This window comes from Mus caroli, chromosome 6 (assembly GCF_900094665.2).
Source record: "Mus caroli chromosome 6, CAROLI_EIJ_v1.1, whole genome shotgun sequence".
Taxonomy (NCBI): Eukaryota; Metazoa; Chordata; class Mammalia; order Rodentia; family Muridae; genus Mus; species Mus caroli.
Window position 1 is genome coordinate 32,027,293 of NC_034575.1, and position 24,900 is coordinate 32,052,192.

The following is a 24,900-nucleotide window of genomic DNA, read 5'->3' on the forward strand; positions in this document are numbered from 1 at the left end:
GACTAGTCTTGCCCACCCATGGACTAGTCTTGCCCACCCATGGACTAGTCTTGCCCACCCATGGACTAGTCTTGCCCACCCATGGACTAGTCTTGAGGATCAAGGCTTGCATCCAGGTAGTTCTCAAACTCAGCTTCATTTTGGAATTGCCAGGAAAGGTTGGAAAATCTGTGACATCCTGATCTTACCCCCAAATCTGAGGTGGGGACACCACTGCCTTCTAAGCTCCAAGTCATTGTGACCAGCATCCAAGATTGAGAACCGTTGCCGAAGACAACAGAGGTCTTAGTCAGAGCAGGGCTTTCACAGCTCCAAAAGTGTTGGAGTCAGTCAAGGAAGTGACCAGAGGTCTAATTAAGAAGGTGGCACACCAGCAGAGTGTCCCCTAGGCCTACGTAAGTACAGCTGAAGAAAGGGGAAGATAGCTGGTGCCCGAGGCTTGCGCCAAGCTTATAGACACCTGTAAATAGCAGCTGAGTTTCACATGCCTCCAACTTGCAAGTCCAGCTCTGAAAATACAGAGCAGAGATTTCTAAACATGGGTTGGAGAACAGGTAGGGCTACAGAACCAGTATTTCAGATAAACAGAGCAAGGGACAGGAAAGGCAAAATGGGAAGAAATTATCCACCTGACCAGAAATCAGGCTGCTTGCTCATCCATCTCTAACTCTAATGCCTAGCTCCTGTCCCTGTTGACCCAATGTTTATTCACTAGTCCGTGGTTTTGCACAATGGGATTCCTCCTCTGGCCCTAGCTATCCCATACGTCTGGGACTAAAATCATGCAGTTTCCATACACCAGAGAGAAATCCACCCCACACAGGTAGGAATACATGCCTTGTAGAAGATACCCTCCAAAACACTGTGGCTGCCAAGTCCTTGTCGTGAAAGAGGTCACTCTGAGAGTAGAAAAACCCCTAGTTCAAGGCTGCTAGAAGCAGAAACAAGGGAAGAAGGGGGAAGGCAGGTCCAAGAACAAGGAAGAGGAGTGCAAAGGCACAGAGGGACCAAGAGAGAAAGGAAAGAGCAGTGGCCATGTGGGAGAGGTGGGCAGGGATGGTGGCAAATTCCTCCTGCATGCCTCAAGGACTATGGAGTGAGTGTACTGGGGTCAGGAGTGCCTCAGGCCTCAGCCAGGCCCAGTCTCTGCATCTACACTCTTCGAGTACACTCTTGTTTGCCAGGTTTCGAAGGGCTTTTAAGTGACTTAAAGGAAACTTAACAATTCGAGATCAAATAAAATTCAAAATGGGTGTAGAAAAGAATCAGCAATGCCAAGAACAAGGAAAGAAGTTAAAAGATGCAAGGGGCTGGAAAATACTCCCGTCTGAACTGCAATCAACTCAGAAATGTCCACGGGCGCTCCAAATCAGAGAGCCTGCAAAAGCCCGCCAGCCTAGGTCAGTGTACCGAACCAGAGGGGAAATGGTGTCTTTACTCAGGGACCTGTGAGTCAGCACAGGGCCAGAGCCCACCACTGATGGTCAGAAAGGTCACTTTCAACCTGTTAGAATCCCGAGAACGTGGTAAGAGGCCTTTAATTAGCAACACGATGTAACATGGCTGCTGTTTTGTTTTGTTTTGTTTTGTTTTTAACATTCATGAGAGGTGCCAATACACAGTCTATATCCAATATCCTAGAGAGCATTCCAGAGGTTTCCAGTCCAATTCGAGTCTCGGAGTACTTTGAAAGCCACTGGCTTATAGTCTCAGAGTACTTTGAGAGCCACTGGCTTATAGTCACCCGGGTACTCTAACACCCCTGCACACCAGTGGCTTAGGCTGCTCTTGCAGGGAAAACACACCAGTGTTCTGGCCGGTTACAGCACTATTTCCAACCAACAAAACTGCTTACTGTCAAAGCAGGATTCCCATCCACCACACTGGAGAGCTTTACAAATGCCTGTTCCAAGTCCACTCCCCCGCAGCCAACATCTGGCCCTGGCTACTCTGACTCCATGGCCTTTCTTTCTTCTCCCATTCACCTCTTGGGTGCCTCTTCCGTGCAACTGTAGCTGTGGGCCCTCTTAGCCTGCACTCCTCAGGGGCAGGGCTGAGCCTTACAACGAACGGTTTTTGCGATCATTCCAGAGGGCCGGATTCCAGGCCCTGCACTCAGAGGCGGCCCCTTAATTATTGTTGGCCAGCCGCTTTTCCTGAGAAAGCATAATCACGCCTTTTGATTCCTACACACAACACTGCCTGTTTCCCTGTTCCCCACATCTCCAGTGGAAGGGAACCTCACACGTTCCACCCATGTTCCAGCCACAGTTAACAGATCAGAACAAGCACCCACCCAGAAGTATCCAAAGGACCACTGAGGATTTTGTCCCCTTCCATCTGTTGGGTGAAGGGACTGTGATCAGCTCCCAGCTCGTCTCTAGACCAATGACTGTGTAAGCCTGGTCAAATGGGACTCTGATGCCATAACAGGCACTGCTGCTTGGCCATGGAGTATCCACCTTTCTCATCCAGGTTTCATCCTGGGTAGAAAGACACTCAGCTATAATGAAGGCCTTCTTTCTGGCCACTCTTTTGGGAGAGGTGGTCAAAGAAAGGCAAGTGGGCTTCTGATGAAGGTGTCAGAGGAATCCTTGGCTTCTCAATCCAGGCTTTCCTGATTCACCTTTCCACTTCCTTCCATCAGTGTAAGCATAGGTTACAAAGGAAGCAGCTGACTTAGCGGTCATAAAAACAAAGGTCTCTGTGATAAAGATGGAAGAATAAATGCATAGGAAAATTCCAGGCCCGTGAACGCTGGCCAGTAACTACAAAAGTCCTGGAGGACTTAGAAGGAACACTTTTGGTTCATGGCATTAGTAGGTTCTTTTTTTTTTTTTTTTTTAATTTATTTATTATATGTAAGTACACTGTGTCTTCAGACACACCAGAAGAGGGCATCAGATCTCATTACGGGTGGTTGTGAGCCACCATGTGGTTGCTGGGATTTGAACTCCGGACCTTCGGTAGAGCAGTCGGGTGCTCTTACCCACTGAGCCATCTCACCAGCCCGGCATTAGTAGGTTCTTAACCCGTTTAAATTGCTGGGCTTTCAAGATGGTCATCAATGTGCTTGTGATTTTTATAGTTTTTAGATTGTGACAGGTGTGGGTTTTTTTGTTTGTTTGTTTGTTTTGTTTGTTTATTTTATTTTTCTAAAAGCAAATTGGTCTGGGGTGAGTTTCTTAAATGTGCAGTAAAAAAGAAAAGTCTCTCAATCAGGGGATTTCTCTATCAGTTGGCAAAGACCATTTCATGAAAGACCAAAGACATCAGAAAGCCTCCTGTTGGAGGCTGCTTGGGTACCTGCTTAAAACATGTCAGCTGTGTAGCCAAGGCCTCACTCTTTCACGGTCAACGCCAAGAACCACAGTGACATTTTCGTGAAAATAAAAAGCATAACTTCCGAGGGAGATGGAAATTTAGACACAGGCTTCTAGAAGCTTCTTCCTGAAGCTTCACTGAATGCGTCAGGAGCCACTGTAGGAAAGGGCCCATCCATAGGGAGGCGTCTCCGTGAATTTCTGTTGTATGATGGGGTTGACGGGTCCAGATGAAAGGAAAGACAGATACCATCTTGCAGCCCAGGTCTCAGGAGGCTCTCTGAGGAAGAGAACAACTCAACTTCCATGGACACGTATTTATTATTTTTGACAGGATGTAACCCTGACTGACCTCAAAGCTGTGATGACCCTCTTATCCCTTCCTCCTAAGTGTTTAGATTACAGGCATGTACTACCACTTGAGGCTATTTTTATGACCTTCTTCAGAAAGTTCAAGACTGGATGCAGCCCAGAGGAACTCCATGTGACTTCCTTGTCCTCATTCCTGTTTCTCAGTGCCATGGTAGAACCGATCTGCTGGGAAGCTGGGGGTAGGGAAGGAGTGTCATAAAATGGAGGGGCTATGAGCTTTGTGAAGCTGTGGGTTGTAGCCCCACATGGGTCACTCAACCACGGTTATGGTCCCCCTCCTCCACTCTTCTCATGCTAACAGATTCCTCTAAATAGCAAGGAAAGTTATTTGCATAAGGTAAACATGAAGTTGGTAATCTCAATGTCCCCCAGTAATGGACAGTTGCTCCAGCGGCTGACAGGTATCTTGTCCCCCTTGCTGTAACTTTGTGGCGGTTTGAATATGCTCAGGCCCATAGGTAGTGATATTGTTAGGAAATGTGGCCTTGTTGGAGGAAGTGTGGGGTGGGCTTTGGAAACACACCATGTCTCCTCCTATTCTTAGATACCACACATTGTGGAAGAGAGCTCCCTCCTAGCTGCCTGAGGATGCCAGGCTCTCCTGGTGGCCTTCAAATCAAGATGCATAACTCTCAGCTCCTCCAGCACCATGCCTGTCATACTTCCTGCCATGATGATAATGGACTGAACCTCTGAACCTGTCAGCCAGCCCCAATTCAATGTTGTCCTTTGTAAGAGTTGCCTTGATCACGGTGTCTCTTCACAGCAATGGAAACCCTAAGACTAACTTCAAGAGTACAAACACCTGCCTCAACACTCCCCCACCAAAACTCACAGAGAATTTCAGTTCCCCGGAGGCAGGTGACTGAAAAATTGAAGTGTGAATTCAGCCATGCAAATCACCAAAGGACCTGGAGCCCAAGGGCATTTTGTAGAGAGCCAAAGAAACTTCTAGCAACTCCCTTCCCTCAAAGTCTTTTCACAGCTGAGCTGTAACACACACAGACCCCCAGTTCTCTTTATTGGCCCTTCTCACCATAAGCTCCTGATTCAACACGTTTTTCTTCCTAGGTCTCTCTGAAGTTACTGGAGCAGAAAACCAGAGCAAAGGAACTTGGTTCCTTCTGCAAAGTTAAGTAGCTTGGTACCAGGCACAACAATAGACACACCATGTCATGACCTTTCTTTCTTGAAGCTTAGTGAAATAGTCTCAGGAAGACACTTGGCGTTTAGACAGCCAGGACCACACTCACTTACCATCAACCATTTTACTGAAGAACTGCTAAGTGTCCAAGACTGTTCTGGAAGCTGAGGACCCACACACACACACAGTGGTTAAACATAGGGAGCTCTGCTTTTATGGTGTTTATTCTTTATTGGAGGAAGTACCTGGGCAACCATAATTCTCAGGGGTTTCCAACAAGAGTGTCACAGAGCACCCGTGCTCCCTTCATGTGCTTGGGAGTAGGAAGCTACTCAGAAGTGGAAGCAGGAGCCCACACCACCTGGGGTGGATCCCCATCTGCCAAGACTACACTCATCTGAACCTTCAGGGACCATCATTTTCTGGGTGTGCCATCAGCAGAGTTTATACACACTCAATAGTTTGTCGGTGGCAATCAGGGCCATGTAGATGTGTGGAAGCCAAACTCCTGCTTCTCTCCCCCACAGGACAAACAGAATCCCATGACAGACTCAGGAAGAGATGGAATGAGAAAGCCCAAACATCTCCTTTCTTGGTCTAGTTGATCTTTCTGCTGATCCAGTGCCTTCCCATAAGTCAAAAGCAACACTAAACAACCTTATGCTTCTAACCAAAGAATCTGCTGGCGACTGCCTGTCTACCTCTCTCACCATGCAAGAAAATTGTACACCTCAAGGCTGTAAACGACACTGGGTATGTTTAGATAGCCCCTGATGTCCTGAACCCAAGGAAAGGCAGACTGTTTCCATCTGGGTTTGGTCTTCACCTGCTTTCCAGGGGCTACCAAATGTAGATCACAGCATGCAACAAGAATCCTGGAAAGAAAACTCACAAACCCGGAACAGAATCAGCAAAACAACTTCAAATGGTACCTGCACCTCCCCAGTGAGTGAGTGCACGGCCAGACAGGCAGCTAAACGTGAGAGTGACAAAAGTCCTGGGAAATCTTTGGTTTTATGTGAATAGCCCTCACTAGAATTTTATATAAAGTCTCTGGTGCATTCCAGCCCCCTTTGCAAAAGATGGTGTCTAGTGACTAAGTCATCTGGAATGGGAAGCTGCAGAAAACATTCTACCGTTTCAGCTGCACTCTGCTGAAACCCACAGGTCTGCACCTGGGTGTTTGACTAAGCCCTTGTCAACATAAAGAGAAAACAGCATGGGCGTGCCGACAGGCTTACGGCTCTCCTCTTGTGGGCGAGTCCAGATTCTTGCTGGTTGTATGGGAAAGAAATCATTATGACTGAACTTAAAAATACAAAGGTAAAGTAAAACACCACCACAGGCAACCCTGGCTGATGAAGCCGTGGTCCAGAGAGTGACAGCTGAGTGATCAGCCACAGGCATCCGGGAATAATGAAGCCATGGCCCACAGTGTGAGGGCAGGATGATCAAGGGAGGGAGATTTGTGTGTCCCGGGTAGAGGCTCCAGGAACTCTCTGTACCTGTGCTATGTTTTGCTATGTACCTAAAAACCACTTCAAAAATTAAAACCAGGGGCTGGAGAGATGGCTCCGAGGTTAAGAGCACTGGCTGCTTTTACAAGAAACCTGTTAGATTCCCAAGCACCCACATGGCAGCTCACACCATCTGTGACTCCAGGTCCAAAGACCCCCTTCTGGTTTCCTCGGGCACCAGGCACATGTGTAGTCTATTTGCATACATGCAAGTAAAGCATTCTTAGACATAAAATAAAATAATACTTTAAGGTCAATTTTCTTAGAAAATGTTTCTCTACGGATGCTTCAAATTGACAAGACATTTCTTCTTAAAAGAATGTGAAGGGCTGGGGAATCGGTTTCCTTGGTAGAGCGCTCACCTAGCATGCATAGCCCCTAGGTTGAATACCCATCAACATATAAGCCAGGGGTGGTAGTACATGCCTGGAATATGAGATAAGAAACTCAGGGTCGTCTTTGGTTACAGGAGAGTTTGAAGCCATGGCTGGAAAGAGCACGTGCTGCTCGATACAAGACCCGAGTTCTGTTCCCAGTACCCAGGTCAGGTGATACAAGGCTGCCCATGAAACTGACCCTTTCTCTACAGCCACATGTATCTTCAGCCGCCATAGGCCTACCTCCTCACAACCCTGGGAGGCCTGAAGACTTGAGAAGAACATCCCTGAGCAGAACCAGGCAGGGGTCTACCATACCCCTCTCTGGTGACAGCTTGGAACTGCTCGTTTTCTTGAAAGTTATTTTAGTGTTTCCTACAGGCTGACCATACTACCAAGCCGTCTGTCCTCACCTGCCCTGTTATTATTTCCTACCAGACTGGAGCCAACTGGTTTGGAGAAGCTTCTTTTTCCTCTATTTTTCTTTCTTTCCTCTTCTACACCCTCCCCCACCCCCACCCTTTGAAACAGACTCTTATGCAGCCCAGGCTGGCCCCAAACTCTCTCTGTGGTGGAAATTTGCTTTGAATTCCTGCTCCCTGTGCCTGTCCCTCCCAAATGCTGGGATTCGCAGGTATAGGCAACCACACCCGGCTTTTCTCTCATTTCTCTACAGTGTAAATATTGTTAGTGACTCTGAGACCAAACTCACTTGAAGCACGAGGGACAGTGTCTAGTGCTTTCTTGGTGAACAAATCAGAAGTAACGAAGGGAAATGCGATGGCAAACTCCAGCACTTAAGTGTTACAAAGTCTGTGGCCATCTGTCTTTTCTGTGGATCCCAAAGCACACACACACACACACACACACAAACACACAGGGCTGACTAGAAGAACATCCAGAGACAGATGGACTCACCATGGACAGAATGAAAGTAGGACCTCAGAGACACCCAGATGCTGCCTGTTTTGAGAACTGGGATTAACCCTTTCATAAACCAAAGCAGTCCTGTGTACAGTGCACCACACTCATTGGCTCTCTCCCCACCCCCTCTTCCTTCAGCCTGCACTCTCAGCAGACAGATCTTCCCAGAGGGAGTCAAAGGTTCTGCCACCACAGAAGACCTGTGGCTGCAGAAAGATAGTAACAACCCTGGACTACAGGGAAATCCACCCCACCCGCCCCCCAGGCTCAGCAGTCAGCTGCAGGGTGGGTGGGGCCACACACCTTGACCACTCCCCAGCATCTTGTCCCTCTTTGGAATCTTGCAAAGATGTGCTCACTTTCAGCCTCTCTCTGCCCGTTCTCTCTGAGTTCCACCAGCACGTTCCTCTGCCATGACGGTGCTTCATTCTCCTTCTCCTCTGCTTCCTCTCACCGGGGGCTGTTTGGATTATTATATACGGACCCCTAGCTTCACTACAAAACACCAGACTCCCAACACCCCACTTTAAGTCCCCAGTCGGAACCTCTCTCCAGAACTCCAGACACAATTTTCCAACTGCTTTTTTTTTTTTTTAAACTTCATTCCTGACGTATCCCAGAGATACGTCAAGTCTGAAAACGAGCTTACTATCTTCCCACCAAACTCATGTGCTCTCGAAGCATTTCCATTCTAGGTCAAAGGCAACTCAACCAGCTGACACAGGGGACAGGAAGTCTCCCAAACTCTGACTCTTTCTCCCCTAAAGCCACCCAGTCCTCCCTGTGGTCTCAGGCCTCACATGCTTCTGCGCCAGGGTGAACTTGCCGGCCAGCAGATCATTTCATCAGCTCCATCTTCTCTAGCTTATCTCTTTAGGCACTTTCTAAGTTTCCTTCCTCGAATACATTCATTCTGACATCTGTCCTTCTCTTATTATCAGCCTTCCTGTCCACAGAAAGAATGTGCAAACCTTTCATAATCTTGGACTAGCACCCAACACTCCCTAACAGAGCCCCTTTTCTTAAAACTATGGTGTGTGGGGGGGTGGGGGGTGCAGATCTGTAATTTGAGCACTTGGGGGATGGAGGCAGAGAGATCTGCAGTCTGAAGCCCCTTTCTAAAACAAGCTACTTAGGAGTCTCAGATTCAACTCCAGCTTTATTTATCGTCCTATGCTGTACTCTCTTGAAGGCTGTTTATGCTCAGCACCACACTCTGCGTAAAGAATTCCTCAGCTCTTCCTCCCTTTCATTTGTCATTCCACTCCCCACGCTGCAAAAAGAGCCTGAACACAGCTCTGCTGCAAAACACATTCCAGGTATTTAATGACTTGTAACTCAATGACCTCCTTGCCTGTCTTCCTTCCCACTCTGCTGGGAGAGCGCAAGATCAAAACAGGTATCAGCCTACCTACAGGGGCAGGCTTTGAAAGTAAGGGAGGAACAGGGGAAAAGAGAGGAGAGAGGGGAGAGACAGAGAGACACAGACACAGAGACGATGTGAGTCAGAGACAGACAGAGGAACAGGTACAGAGTGTGAGTCACAGTCAGAGAGAGAAACAGACACAGTCATCCTGAGATTGGAGGAAGATACAGCTAAGAGTGTTATTTCCCCAGGATATGTGAGCAGGAAGCAAGGAAGGCCTTGAGGATGGGGGCCCTTGCAAGGCTCTGACTGGCTGCCTCCGACTGTCTGTTTACAGGACTGACCAGTGAGGGGGCTCTGCCTGCCACAAATCTCATTTCCTCCTCTTGTCTAAAAACACCATCCTATCAGTTTGAATCCCGCCGGCTTGCTCTCTCTCAGCCAAAAGGAATTTCCCTTCACACAAAAACTATTCAGACATTTCCAAGGCACAAAATGCTACAAACCAGGATTTTCCACTCAGACAACTTGGAAACTGCGGATTGTTTCTCCCCAGACACTTCTTATTGGCCAAGAAGTCTGAAAGGCCTTTTCTCCTTAGTATGAAAAAAAAAAAAAGTCTCCTACCTCCCTGTTTTTTTCCATTTTTTATTTTGTCTAGGTTTTACTGCAGCCAACTTTTAAACCAGAAAGCAGATTTCCACATTATAAAGTACAAATTATCCAGGCTGTGTAGTATGAGCACGGAATGCCAGCACCCAGAAGCGTGAGGCAAGAGGACCAGGACTCTAAGACCAGCCTAGACAGCACTGAGAGACTCTATCTCAAAACCTAAAACTAAACACAGACACTCTGCTCACCAATCAGGTTGTCCAAATGAAATAGTCCAACCAATTTAATATTACTGCTGTTATTTTTAATAACTCATTTAATTAAAGTTTGCTGTAGGTTTTTGCTTTGTTTTCTTTTGTATATCGTTAAGTTAGTATGCAAAGTAATGGGTTTCATTATGGCGTTAAGTAGCCTGTTTTTGTTTTTAGGCAGGAGACTTTTAGCCTGGTGTAGTGGCAAACACCTGTACTCTAATACTCTGAGGGGCTGAGGCAGGAAGATTTGGTGTTGGCTCTAGCTCAGGTTGGCCCAAAACTCACTGAGTAGCCCCCCAAAATCAACCAAACAGCTTTCAATGATAGGTACCCAAAGACATAATGTACAAAATAGAATTCATCCCATTTAATACAAACACAGACCTTTGATTGGGGTAAACTGCATACAGTGTGTTCCCACATCTAAATGCCTCAGACCACAGCTGAGGGCTGCCTACCTCAGATGCAGCTACAAAGAATAGCCAGCCATAGAGATTTGGGCAGTCCAGAGGGACCCATCTGAACTCTTCCACCACCACTACCACCAAAGCTCTTCTATAATGCTAGTTAATTTTATATAAATAAATTACATCGGGGGAAAACAACCCAAAAGCCGGCAATTTAACATGAACTGTTTGTACCCTAACAACACGGGAATGTACAGGACATGATCTGAGATCTGACTTTTGCCCTGACCTTCCAGTCAAACAGTTCTACATACCACTACCACCTCAAGTTCATGAAGGATTTCCCTAGCCAAAGTGTATCAGAAGTCCAGACAAAACACAGGCTGTATCTGGTGGGTGACATTGAATCCAGAAGCAGATGTCTCAGGAATGGCCCATGAGAAGGCTGTATGAGTTTATACTTGGAACTACTGAGTCACCAAACATCCCTGAGATAAGGAAGGCGCCTGATAGCAGGAGTCAAAGTAGCCTCCGTTTTCCTCAGCTAGAGCAACACATTGTGAAGGTTAGGCAGCCTGAGCTGTTTTGTGGCTGAAGTGGACCCAGAATTTTGGTTCATACTCCAAAGATCTCTGGCTCTCCAGCCACAAACAAGAGACATGAAAAATCAGTTAAGTTGCAGCCGACAGAGGAGGTGGGGAGGTCAGAAAAAGAGATGAGAGCCAAGGACCAAATGCTCATGTTTAAAATTAACAAGTCAGTGAAAGAGAAAAACAAACAAACAAACAAAAAAAACGCTAAGTCCATCACCCCTGACCCCTCAGGCGGCGGCGTGGTGGCGCACGCCTTTAATCCCAGCACTCAGGAGGCGAAGGAAGGCGGATTTCTGGGTTCGAGGCCAGCCTGGTCTACAAAGTGAGCTCCAGGACAGCCAGGGCTATACAGAGAAACCCTGTGTAGAAAAAACAAAACGAAAAAAGGAAGAAAAGAAAAGAAAGCTGCTGCCAAAAGGTAGTGAGTGTGTGGCCAGCCCGAGCTATAGACTGAATAGAAGCCACCCTGTGTTACAATGCAAGACCCTGTCTCAAAGAAAACAGTTGCAAGACAAACTGAAGGTCAGTGTTGCCAAATGTTTCCACAAGGTCCGGCAGGTAAACACATGGAAAAGATAGTTGGACGCGCAGTTAGAGAGAGACAGGCGAACCCTGCAATCAGTTATAGGAACCAGGGCACAGGGGCTCTAGGCAGGAATGAAAACTTTAGAAATGGAGGCTGCAGCTGATAACTACTTGTGCGGAAAAAATAAAAATAAAACCCTGACCATAAACAAGACAGAAACATGATCAAGAAGGGGCAGCTGGCAAGCATGTGTGGACGGCAGAAACCTGTGTTTATAGCTGAAGATAGAAGCTGGCCAGAGAAGAATTCAGATGCACGAGAGAAGATAATTACATGGCCTTCTGCCTTCCAAATGACATCAGACTATCTGGGCTGGGACAGCTCATCCTCAAACTGAAGACATAGAGGGCAGGGTAAAAATAAATGCATCTATTACAGGGAAAGAAACAAACCCAGCTAACATGCCCAAGGTCACCAGAGAACCAGTGGCCTGGATCGAAGACACACCCATTTCACAATACGACCTCCACTCCCACCCTTGGTGAAAGCCAGGGCTCTTAGAGAACTGCTCCACCCCCATTGTATTCCCTGGACAAAAAGAAAGATATGGATACCAGGTGTTTCTGTCAGCCTGACACCAGCTAGAGTGACCTGAGAGGACGGAACCTCAATGGAGAAAATGCCTCCCTAAGACCCAACTGTTAGGCATTTAATTAGTGATTGACAGGGAGGGCCAAGTCCGTTGTGGGTGGTGCCATCCCCGGGCTGGTGGTCCTGGGTTCTATAAGAAAGCAAACTGAGCAAGCCATGTGGAGCACGTCAGTAAGCAGCACCCCTTTGTGGATTGGCTTCTGCTCCCAGGTTCCTGCTCTGCTTGAGTTCGTGTCCTAGCTTCGTTCAGTGATGAACAATAATATGGAAGCCAAGTAACCCTTTCTTTCCCAAGTTGCTTTGGTCATAGTGTTTCATCAGAGCAAAAGAAATTCTAACTAAGACACTGAGCCACACTGGGTCCCTATCAAACTAAATGTGCCTATCTTAAAACGCCTTCAGGACAATAGAGATTTAAAATATATACATATGTGTATGTACATTGTTCTATATTAACAAAAGAGCCAGAATCACTCTGTCTGTCCATTTTCTAGGATGACTGTGTGTCGTAGAACTATCATGGACTGCTTAACATTTCCTGCTTGACCTTAGCAAAGAGACGGGTACAGAAAAACTGAAGGCACATCTGACCTCAAGAAGTCTGTCTTCGAGGGGGCAAACTCCTTTACGACTCAAAGTCTCAGATTCTTCATATAAAACCCACTATGTATGCCAGAGCTATATAATTCCACCCAGGGGAAAAAACTTTTATTTGGAAGAACTGGTGAACATCCAGAGAGCAGGGAGGGATTGGCTCAAGGTTAACTCAACCATGGTAATGACAGGTCTTGTCATTTCCTCTTAATTCTCTGGGCAGGAAACAGGCATTCACTGGGGCCCTACAGCCATAGGCTCAACCCCGGCAAATGACCAGCAAGGCCTCAGGCCATTCCCCACACAAGTCAGCAGAGAGCCAGGCTGTGGTGGGAAGTCCTTGTTGTGGAGAGATACACGCTGCCTCGTCAATATTTCAACAGCCCCATGCAAGTAGGAAAACAGCTTTGAAAATGGCCTTCAGCTCTCGGCCTGCTGTGGCCTTGGAACGGAAGGAGTCACTCTTGCCTTCTTGCCTTCCATGGTGAGCAAGATCACTGGCCCTGCTAGATACCCCTAGCCCCAGTACTGGGCTCTGATGCTGGGAGTCTGGATAATATAGTTAATTCTGCATGTCCCAGGCAGTGAGCCAGGACACTCCCTCCCTGTACATCTCTAACCCTAGCTCTGTGATCAAGGGTTATAAGTATTCCATGATTTTTTTCCTACTCTAAGGGTACCTCCTTGGATACTCACAGTACACTTAAACAATCCTTAGACTTTGCAAGTGGCATAGATTCCGGGCTTGTTCTTTTGTTCTCATGTGTGGCTAATAATTATCCATTTAAAACATTTTTCTAGTTGCTGTCCCACCTTTAAGAGACAGCGGGGCACACCTTTGTTAATCAAACAAAACTTTTGACAGACTATTATACCAACAATCACACCTGGTCTCTGGTATCTCTTTCATCCCTAAATGATTAATCTAAGCCAATGTTCTCAATCCGACACTGTTGGGGGGTTGGAGTGGTGCTGCTATTTATTCAAATGCTAAATTCTGAACCCCAAGTTCTGGTTGTCCCCAGACCAGTGAATTCTCACATACGTTGGCCTTTGTTGTGTAAACTTTGCTCCTTAATTTAAAGCTATTGGTTAATAAAGGGCTAGAACCTGTGATTGGGCAGTAGAGAGAGAAAGAAGGGACCTGGGGGGGTCTCAAGAGAGATCATAGGAGAAGAAGGAAATGGAGAAAGGAGGAGGGCACCATGAGGCCAGATGGATCATGAGCACATGGCCAGGAGAAGTGCTCCCTGAGGACTGCTGATGGAGTGGAATCAGCCTGAGCAAGTCTCAAACCACAGGTAACATGGGGCCTATGCATTGGGTGTAAGTTAGAACAGCTCAGAATCTTCCAATCCAGGCTTACAGCTTGTCAAATACCTGATTTTATATCATTTATATGGGTTAGCTAGGAAGAAAAATATGTGTGTGTGTGTATATATATATATATATATTTTTAAACTATACCCTTCTTTAGATGTACATTTAGAAATGACTATATGACTGTATGACCCAATCCTAAAAATAAACTAAACCTAGGAAGCTATTAAAAAATTTGGGGGTGCTGGAGAGATGGCTCTTGCAGAGGACCAGGGTATGGTTCCCAGCATCCACACTGGGTGGCTCATAAACACCTGTAACTCCAGCTTCAGAGGACTTGACGTCCTCTTTTGCCCTCTGTAGTTCACATACATGTGCAGCACACACATATACACATGCACATGAACACATCTGTGCACACAATAAATAAATGTAACAAACAAACAAACCCCTTTGAAAAGAAAAGTCTCTCCCATCTCAAAAAAGAAGCCCATGAAAGAAACCGCCTCTCTTTTGCATCTGCATACTGTCATACTGTGGCTATAGCACCCAAAACCCCTGTGTCCGCCAGGCATCCAACATGGATGGGTGGTAACAAAGTCCACTGGGTCACTGAGGAGCTAATGGATCATACAAACGTGGAGCTACATTTCTTAGCCCCTTGCAAAATGAGAAATACTTGTGTCTGTGGACGTGGGGTGAGTTTGGGTACACATAGCTGCATGCACTCTGATTCCCCCGTTGTTCGTTCAGATGCAATGCCTCCTTCTTCTACACGAGCAGCACCACCCCGGGTGTCTGCTGCCCCCAGAACACTGCACCTGAGCTCTTTCAGGGATAAAGGCAAAGAGAAAACACAGTCCAGCCCACATTTGCCTACTCATGTTAATATTACCATCACCATCTGGGAAACAACAAAACTAAGGGGTCAGAGATGTTCACAGAGACAACGGGAATCTTTAAGTCCTGCATAAATTAGCCACACAGGAGCTAGGGAGGCTGTCACTCAAGGGCCCTATGTATGGACTAACAGAGCAGTAGAGATTCTCCTTGCCCTCCCCACCTCCACCCCTATTCCCCAAATGCTCTGCACAGACTCCCTGGCTACGGCCTCAAGTTCTCCATGCAGAGAGTCACCTTTTTGCTCTAAAAAGCGATTATGTCTCGATATGAACGCACTTGGATTTTTAATATTCGTGTAAGGTAATAGGAAGTAAAAAGAAAGCCCTGCAAAGAGGACATCAAAGTGATACTACTTGGGACCTGAGAACCACGGAAAACTCGAAGGAAAAAAAGAAGGACAAAGATGTAGGAAGTTCAAACGAGGTCCTCGAAGACAAACTATACTTCTGTGTCCTGCTAGAACTCTATGTTTATTCAACTGGTGAAGGCCAGGTGACCAGAAACAGTGACATTCTCATCCCATAAGGACCCAGATTCCTCACCAGGACTTTGCAGGGGGCAACAACAGGAAATAACATCTAAGGGAGAATGTCCAGCCAAAGGCCTCACTGAGCATCAGAACTACCCGAGTCTCGGGGCCTGCTGGCAGGAAGACCAAACCCCTCAGCCTATGAGACGGGCCAGCTCCTCAGCAGACAATGTCTGTCAGATGAGAAAGCAAGATACTTCCCCTGGGATACCATCAGCTTCCCTTAACTGCCCCCACCACCACCACCACCACTGGGTCCAGTCATTTCACCTTAGAAACTGACCAGATGGAAATTTGTGTAACCCCCAACGCCTTTCCATCAAGACAAGTGGAACAGCTGTGGACATCTTAGCAAAGACCAATTTCTACCTACTCCGTTTTAAATGAACAAAATTGTTGTAAAAACTAACAAAATCTCTATTTGTCAGAGAGAAGAGAAAAGGAAAGGTAGCCAAGGTGGCAACATTGATTTGGTCAGACTTCAACCTGCGAATCCCGAATCCCGTTTCACCAAGCATCCTGTTCCACCAAGCATCCCACTCCCTGGTGTCTGCACAAAAAGACTGTGCAAGGTGAGTATTGAGCTTTAATGGAGTGCTGATTATTTTGTCCTCTATACTGCAAAAATCCAGAGAATTCCCAGGGATCTAATTTGTATAGAACCTTACAGGTTCATATAACATCAGAACAGTCCTACATGCAGGCATGCCCGCAAAAAGGGGCAAGGTTTCTTGGAACGGCACCCAGCCCTGGGAGACAAGTCCTTGCTTCTGTGCCGGCCATGTTTCTGAACTCCTGTTCAGGCTTGATCAGTCTGAAAGCAGCAGCTTTCATAGAAAAACTATTTGGTGAACGAAACGAACATTCTTCACCTTCATCACATCTTCTTCCCTTCAGTGCTAGTGCTGGAACCCAGGACCTCCTGACCCGCACCTTAAGCTCAGAAGGCTTTATATAAGCCTCAAGAGGAAGCCCGCAGCTTTAGCAATTCAAGATCTGCTGAGCAAGCCCACATGCACCCTATTCAAGGGGTTCATTATTCTGTTGACTGTTTCCCTTAAGCCTTGAGCCTTCAAGACCCAGAAGTCTTCACGGCTAGCCAAACGGAAAAAAGGGCATAGCTCTTCACGCTCATAAGACACATCTGAGAAAGAAAATCCCAGCCTCGGGCAACTTGGACATTTTCTTTTATTTTTTTTTTCTTTTTTCTTTTTTGAAAGTGAACATGTTAAAAGTTTGCTTAAAAAAGAGCTTTTGGGGGGGGGGAGAGCTTTTGTGGGCAGATATGTTGTTGGCTAAATCCCACCTTAAAACAATGAGTCTGAATTCCGGAAGACACTGGCAGCTCCAGTTAACCATGGGTTGCTTGGGGACTCAGCAGTTTCTGTAACCCTATCATTCTCTCCCAACCTTTTAATCAGATACTTCTCTTTAAGTCAGGATTTTTCAACCCATAGTGGAAAGGGTTCTGGAGTCAGGCAAATCTGGATTTGCATCCAGGTTGCGGAACCTGGGAGGCTCAAATCCCACAACATTCTCTAGTGCATCAACATTCTCTAGTGCATCAAGCCTCAGTTTTCTTATATATAAAGCAAAACTGAAAGGGGAAATTGGGCTTAAACAGCAAGATAGCTCAGCAGGTAAAGGGACTTAACTGCACAACCCTGAGGATCTGAGTTCAAACCCTGGAACCCATGGATGAAAAAATAGACAAAGAAGGGGTGCTCCCACTGAGTCACAAAAGAGAGGAAACAGTAAGATTTTAGGAAAGCATTCGACACGGTGTCTTTTAGCAGGGCCCCAGTATAATTTTAGGGAACTTTTGCAAAATAAAAGTGTAGAGCTCCTACTCCAAAAAATGACTGAGGTTTTCAAGATGGTGACAGTTGCGCTGGAGAGATCTGGTGATTAGAGGCCGGAATGTGCTTGCCTAGCAAGTCCAAGGACTGAAGTGTAAACCCTAGAGCCATAATTAACAACACAAAAAACAAAAACAAAACAAGAACAGGCCTGTAGTCTCGGGTTTATACTCCCAGCACTGGGGAAGCAGAGAAGGGTAGATCTCTGGGGTTCACTGGACATCACCCTAGCCTACATGACAAGTTCCAGGCCCCTGGGAAACTCTACCTCAAACAACATGGATGGAACCTGGGGAATAACACCCAAGATTGTACTTTGGCTTCCAGAAGCATTCAGGTATACACATGCACACATGCATAATAGATAGTCAAAAGATGGTAAAAAGAGACCATCCAACCAAGGGTGGGGGCCTGGGAGACTGCACAAGGGCACATGCACACAAAGAAGGAAGCCCTTTCTTGGAAGTGCGGACTGTAAGCTATGATCATCTCTTAGCACTTTTCCCAAAGACAATCTCTCCTCTGCTTCCCACCCCCACATTCTCCTCTCAACACACTCAACTTAGAAAATGTACCTGGGCCATTCCAAAACCAGGCACCAGCATCTTGGAAGTAGCCCATATTTATAAAGAGAATGACTCTCTGAGACAGGGTAACCTAATGCAGAAGATGGTGTTACAGACACAGACCTCGTCCGAGCTACCCCACCTCTGACAGCCAGCCTGTGCCTAGGCTCTTCTTCCAGCTAACGCTCCCTTCCTTCAAACCCTCCTACAGGGGGTAGCCTTGTCCATCCTAGCCTTGTACCATCCTAGCCTCTGTCCTTGAGGTCTTTACCCTGGGGTGGACACCAAGGGTGACACCAGTCTGCTTGTACTTCTTTCTTCCTCTGCATTTAAAATGTTGACCTTTCCATACTGTGTCTCTCTTTTACAGTTGTCATTTCTTGTTTATTTTTTTTCCTACACAACATGCAAAAAAAAAAAAAAAAAAGTAAACTACCCACAGTATGTGCATTGGTCTATTTTTTTTTTTCATTATGGATCCCAAGTGCTTGGAAGAGTGTTTGGCACATGGAAATTACTCGATAAATATGAAGTGAAAGGATATCTTTGAATGAAAACATAATAAAAACCGGTCCTCATGGGGATTCAGCCTTACGCCATCATGGACAAACTGCACCAGCAATTCTGCAACATAGACATCTTGAGTTCAGGTACTAGCTGGGGAAAGGACCAATCTTTTCCAAACTTGCCCCAGTTCAGAGGCATATGATCCAGCCATCTATGCTTCTTTCACTTATAATCCATATACACATACTGATGACTGGCAGCCACCATGAGAGGCATGTTGTATATGTGAGCTGTTCAGAAAAGAGACACTTGTCTGGAGACCATATAATAATTGAAAGCAGAGGATTGCCAGAAAACAAAAACAAAAAACCAAACAAACAAAACCAACCCCATCTCACTACCTTACACAGAAAACCTAAGTTGTGAATATCAAAAGGAATGCAAAGTCTCCAACTTAGAGGCTGTAAAAATGGTGGCTGGAGACAGGCCAAGCTTTTGTCCTACAGTTCCTGCTGGTCGCAGGTAGGGACTCATCTCAAAGCCCTGCCTGGGATCTCTGGAGATCCAGCAATGTGGCTGTCTGCACATTTTATCCCACCCACTGAAAGAAGGCCTGACGCTGTGGCCTTGTGGCTGCTGCGTAAGACATTTTACTGAGAGCTGCTGCCTGAAAAACAAGGGGAGCGCTGTCTCTCCACTTGTGGCAAGCTGCAGCTCACATCAGTGCAAACATCTGAAGCCCCCAAAGTTAAAAAAAAAACCAAAACAAAACACAAAACCCTGCTATGGTCTGAAAGGCTCAGGGTCTTTCCAAAGCATATGAAGCACACCTAGGCTTCCAACCCGAAGATTTCATCGGGATAAACAGTGGGCGAAGGCCAGATGACCAGGATCACACTCAACATCTGGCTTTTGCCCCAGAGTGAAGCACCACTCCCTCTAAACCCTACACATGGCTTCTTTTTTTAACCAGACCTTCTCAGCTACCACAAATGCTTTGGTGGGAAGCAGCAGGAGGCCCCATCCCTTTTCCCAAAATACAGTCAGCCAGCGGCAAAGGCCAAAGAGGTGGAGCCTGCAGGCCGTTTTGCAAAAGTTTCAAATATCCTGGTACTGACCCCATTAACAGCACTAAGACAGAAATGCAGCCAAGCCTGTCCTTACCTCAGTCCTTCAACAGTCCCTCCGTGCCCCCCACCCCCACCCTCCCTCTCAACTTCTGAGAGTTCTGAACAAAGCCACATTACCAGCACTGGCTATCACAAACAAGATTTTCTCTTGCAAAAAGCTGAAAGTGACATCTTTAAATGATTCACGCTTCTGACAGCTGAGTCTCCAAAGAGGTCTCTGCGGGGAAGGAACTGGTGAGCTGTCCCACCTCTCCCCCAGAGCCTCTCTGAAACATGCAGTTGCCTCAGATTTTCCCCTGAAAAAGGGAGGAAGCAGTTCGAGGCTGTGCAGATGAAGCAGCCAAGTGAGGCAGCCGCCTTCCCGTGCGGTGAAGGAAGACTTTTAACACGAACATTTTAAGAAAGTAAAGAAACTGGATGGGGTGGGGACAAAAAACATATGGAAAGAAAATACTACATTAGCTTGTCCAAATTTTGGATGTGTGTGTATGTGTGTGTTTTTTACAAACCTTACCATAAAAAAAAATCAATATAATTGGGCGGAGGCATTATTCTCAAAACGCGTCGCTTCCCAGCATTGCTGTACCGTTAGCAATAGGAAATGGAGCTACCGACAGGAAAACACTATAAACTGCTTTGGAATACAAAGGGTCACTTATTCGGAAGAAAGTTTAAAGGCTCCAGCTGTGCACCTTAATGTGTTCATAGAAGAAAACTCCCATTCCCAGACCTCTTGATATAGTCATGCCCTTCCCAAACGCTGCCTCCCAGGACCCAGCTGGTGACAAAACCCGCTTTTCTCCTCACCCCCGCCCCTCTTTGCCCGGACCACGGGTCCTCACCGTGTGGTACATGAGGGCCTCAGTCTCTCCGGGCTCTGACAGCTCGCTCAGCTTGCGGTCCCACTGCAGGACGCTCTGCTCCCCGCTCTCCAGCACCTCCATGGCGGTGGGCGCCGCGCAGGGCCGAGGATGCTGAGGCAGGAGGGGACCGCGCAGAGCCTCCGCGGGCCGGTGAGACGCCTTTCCCCGTGTACTTGGCGTGTGCGCGCGTGGAATTTATGCACTGGAGCAGGAACTCGGGAGAGCCCTGCCGAAGGCTACGCGACCCTTGTCCTCGGAGATCTGTGTCTCCCCGGGGAGGACAAGCCTGCTGGGATCGGGCGGAAGGTGCAGGGGTTAAATCGGGCTGTGCATCCAAAAGGAAGGCAAAAAGGCAGCGGTCATCCCAAGAAAGTCCTCGCGCAACAAGCCCACTCCCCACTGGGGCTCCAGACAAACTTTGAGACTCCCTTGGGCTCTTGAGCTCTGCCCCTGGATCCAGAGGCGACCCCACCTCCTTCCAGGCCAGTGACCAATCGAACGCCCGTCTTTCCATCTATACCGTATCAAAAGTCCCTTTCTCATCCATGTCCCGCCCCTAGAGGGAGAGTCGCGCGAAGTCTCCGCCTAGTCCTCGGAATGTGGGCGGAGAGGGTCTTTTACGTCACTGGGGAACGCCTCCTGCCGGAGCGTCGCAACGGACCAATAGGGTTCTAGGGTCTAGAAATGATAGACTGAAACATAGATCAATGAGCTAGGTAGACCTGGAGGAGCCAACCAATCAAATAGCGACAAGAATACATTTTTATAAGAGAGGGCGTGCGCGCCCAGTGTCCGCCCTAAGAGTCTCCGCTTAAAGGAGGTTTGTTTCACGAGTTTAATTTCCTCAGAGAAACCAAGCGGATTGAAGCGCTGTCCATATTTCAAATTAGTTTAGGTCGCGTGAGTCCCGAGTGCTGGGATTAAAGGTGAGCACCATCACTGCACAGCCACACGTTTTTTTTTGTTTTTCGAGACAGGGTTTCTCTGTATAGCCCTGGCTGTCCTGGAACTCACTTTGTAGACCAGGCTGGCCTCNAACTCAGAAATCCGCCTGCCTCTGCCTCCCAACTGCTGGGATTAAAGGCATGTGCCACCATTGCCACACATTTTTTATAAAGTAGTTTTCTTGACTTTCCCGTAAGCCTTTGGTCTTTCTTTTCTGACCTGTTAGTCTCCTTCACCGCATCTCTTTTGTAAATCACTCTTTCAGTGTTTAAAGCCCTGTTTCCTTTTTACAGGGAATTTATCATGAGCTAGTAAGGTTGGAAATGTCCATTCTCCTTAGCATAAGGGCACAAGCATTTCTCTGCCCAACATAACTGCATCAGACAAAGGTTGGTTCTAGTAATGCCCCAGTGGTAGGCAGCTTCCACAATGGCCTCCAGGTGTCAGCACCTTTGGGCATACTCCTCCTCTACAGTGTGGGCAAAAATGTGGATTACCAGCCAAGGAATTGAGTCTGTTAATAGCCATGGAAGAAGGTTCTCCCCCATGTGGCTCTTCAGGTGGCTACAACTGTGAGGGAACCCAGGTCACAAATGGCAGCCGAGCTACACAGATTCCAGACGCACAGGTTCTATGTTAAAAGGCTTTAAGCCACCACATCTTACCTTTGTTAAGTAAGGAGAAGGATCATCCACACCCTGAGGTTTGAGTAACTTGAGGTGATCCTGAAGGGGCTCGTGTGGTCCATGGATCTCTTCAGTCTCCTCTGTCTCATGCATGGTTTTCCCAATAACTGAGTACAAGAGTCCTTGCTAGTATATTCTCCTGCTTCCCATCTTGGATACTAAAGTCATCCATTCCCTTTCCCTCATCAATCTTAGTGCTTGGCAACGTAGTTCACTGTTTCTCTGGCTTCTTAGCCTCCTGTGGAAGCTGCTGCCCTTGTCCCTTCTCTATTATCAACTGTGTGGCTAGACACCATGCTTCCTTAAGCTGAATTCAGACACATGATGAACCAGCCGGATACTCTCCTGATTTCCCCTCATCTCTGCTTTCCAGGCTTGCTTTCCCCTCATCTCTGCCATTGTCATTTCTGGAATCAACACTTGACAGATTCTCACATCATGAAAACAGAATCCACCTTCTATATTGACCTGACCCTGTTCATTGGTGCACTTTGTATTTGATTAACCAGCAAATATTAATTCCTTGAATTTACCTTTTCCTTTTCTTGTTAAAGATTTATTTATTTATTTTATGTATATGAGTACATTGTAGCTGTCTTCAGACACACCAGAAGAGGGCATCAGATCTCATTACATGTGGTTCTGAGCCACCATGTCACTGATGGGAATTGGACTCAGGACCTTTGGAAGAGTAGTAAGTGCTCTTAACCACTGAGCCATCTCTGCAGCCCATGAATTTCCCTTTTTCGTCTCCAAGATTTTTAGTTTCTCCAAAAGAGCTGGTTAAATATCTGGAAAACTCCAGAGAACATTTTGTGCACATTTATCTGGGTATAAAACTCCTCCATTGAAGTAAATCTGGTCTATCGGTCACCTGTTTCTGGACTCATATTTACAGAGAAAAGAAAAATCATGTTCAGTCTGAGCATGAAAATGTGGAAACCACCAGGGGGAAGATACATTCCAGCATGGTGTTTCTCAAGCATTCCCTGGGTTATAGCTGACCTCTGGTCTGAAGACTCAACAAAAGAGACTGAAATTAATGATGGTTAGAAAGATACTGATTCTTCTTCCTTCTTTCACACCTGTAATTGTTTTTAGAGCACGGTGTATTTACTTATTATGCATGTATCTGGGGTGAGAGGGCTCGGATGTGCCACAAGGAGCATGGAGAGGTCAGAGGGCAAGGTGCATCCTGGGAATTCAACTCAAGTTCTCAGGCTTGGTGGCCAGTGCTGTTACCCACCCCAGCTTTCTGTCATCTTTTGAGAATCTCCTTTCTGTGTTAGCACTGTTCTTTGGAAGGGGAGTAAATTCTGACTAGGTTCATCTTGCCCTCTTTTCATTCTTCCTGCTTTAACACTCATGGGAGTTTTGTTTATTTGTTTGTTTTTGTCTCATTGATATCGTCCTGCTAAGTTGCCCATGCATACGCCACCATATCCAGCATCTGATACCTGTCAGTGGGACTTATTTCCCAGTCTTGAGGAATTATATCATTGAGGAATTATTACAATTATGATAATGTGATCAGAAAAGAGCTCCTCCTCCACTTTTTAGTTTTTTTACTTTTGTACATACAGAGCATGATGTCTGGGAGAAACTGCAGCCTTTCCCTAAGAAGTCTGAGACCCAAGTGTAACCCACATGAGAATGGAAGGTGCTGAGAAGGAAAGGGCTGAGAACGGAAGGGGTGATGATCACTGAGGACTCAGCTGTCACGTAAAGATGAGCATAAGCCCCATTTTAAAGGCTGTGGTGGTTTTATTAAAGAACTCAACACTGTATTCTGGGGTAATAAAATGAGTTTAAAGGAATAGGAGGAAAGGGAAGTGTTTAACTTGGAACTCACTCTTGTGGTAAAGTTGACGGGGACCAGGTAGGTCAGGGTAAGAGCATGCGCCATTAAGTGATGAGTTTGAGTCTCTCCCTGCTGTTCTTCAGGAAGGGATATGGAAAACTACTGCTGACCTCTAAAGTACTCCCTGTGAGGAAGGGCCAAAGTCATGCACCCCTAGGCCTCAGTGGATATTGACGGTGGAGAGGAAACAGCAGAGGACTCTTGGGTGCAGCCTCGCTGCCTCCAGCAGAGAAGAAAGTCCCTATCTCCCAGTTTCTGAACATTGGACTATGAAAATCGAATGGAGATCTGTGCAGAGACTTCCGCCAGCCTTGACAAGCGTATATGGAGAGACCAGGACATCAGAGACAGACTGGGAGGAGAGAACTGCAAGCGTCCACGTTGTCATGTCTCCTGTGTTATCCTAACCACTAACCTTGAGATGGCACCTTGGGCATCACAGCGTAAAATGCCACTCACAGGAATTCACCTGTGACATAGAGCCCACTAATGCACTGTGGCACCTCCAAAACTCCAAGCAAATTGGCTAATTGGTTTTATAACTTAATTTTGTTATTTTGGAGACAGGCTTTCACATAGCCCAGGCTGGCCTTGAACGCACTATGTAGCCAGTGTGTCTTTAAACTCCTGGCCTTCCTGTTGCCATTTCCTAAATGCTATAGTTATAGGCACATAGGACCATGAAATTTTAGAGATGGTGATGTCCACTATAATCCCAACATTCAGGAGGCTAAAACTAGCCTGGGCTACACAGCAAATTCCAGGCTAGGCTGGGCTACATAATATTTTGTCTTGAAAAACAATGTTGTTTTTTTTTTTTTAATCAAACTCCTACATATATTCTAAATCTTAAGGTGGGCTAAGAATATAAATGCCAAACAAAGCAAAACCATACGGGGAAACTAAATAAGAAATACTCATAATTTTGATGTGGCTAGGGCGTGGGCATGATTGAGAACATGAGAAACAAATAGCTTAGGCTAAATTTACATGTATGCGTACATTAAATGAAATTGAATGAAAGAGGAAGTGAGGACTGTATTGCTTACTTTTTTTTTTTTGACAGGGTTT

The 24,900-nt window shown here is 46.5% G+C and overlaps 1 protein-coding gene across 2 annotated transcripts in view; it reads right to left on the minus strand.

The window, feature by feature from the left end:
* Window positions 1-20,774, minus strand: part of Creb3l2 (cAMP responsive element binding protein 3 like 2) — a 115,262-nt gene extending 94,488 nt beyond the window's left edge. For both annotated transcript variants that reach the window (XM_021164591.2, XM_029478328.1), the window contains exon 1: window positions 20,317-20,774. In XM_021164591.2, the coding sequence (XP_021020250.1) occupies window positions 20,317-20,418 (102 nt within the window). In that variant the 5' untranslated portion in view covers window positions 20,419-20,774. The remainder of the gene's footprint in view (window positions 1-20,316) is intronic.
* Between the last annotated feature and the right edge of the window lie 4,126 nt (window positions 20,775-24,900).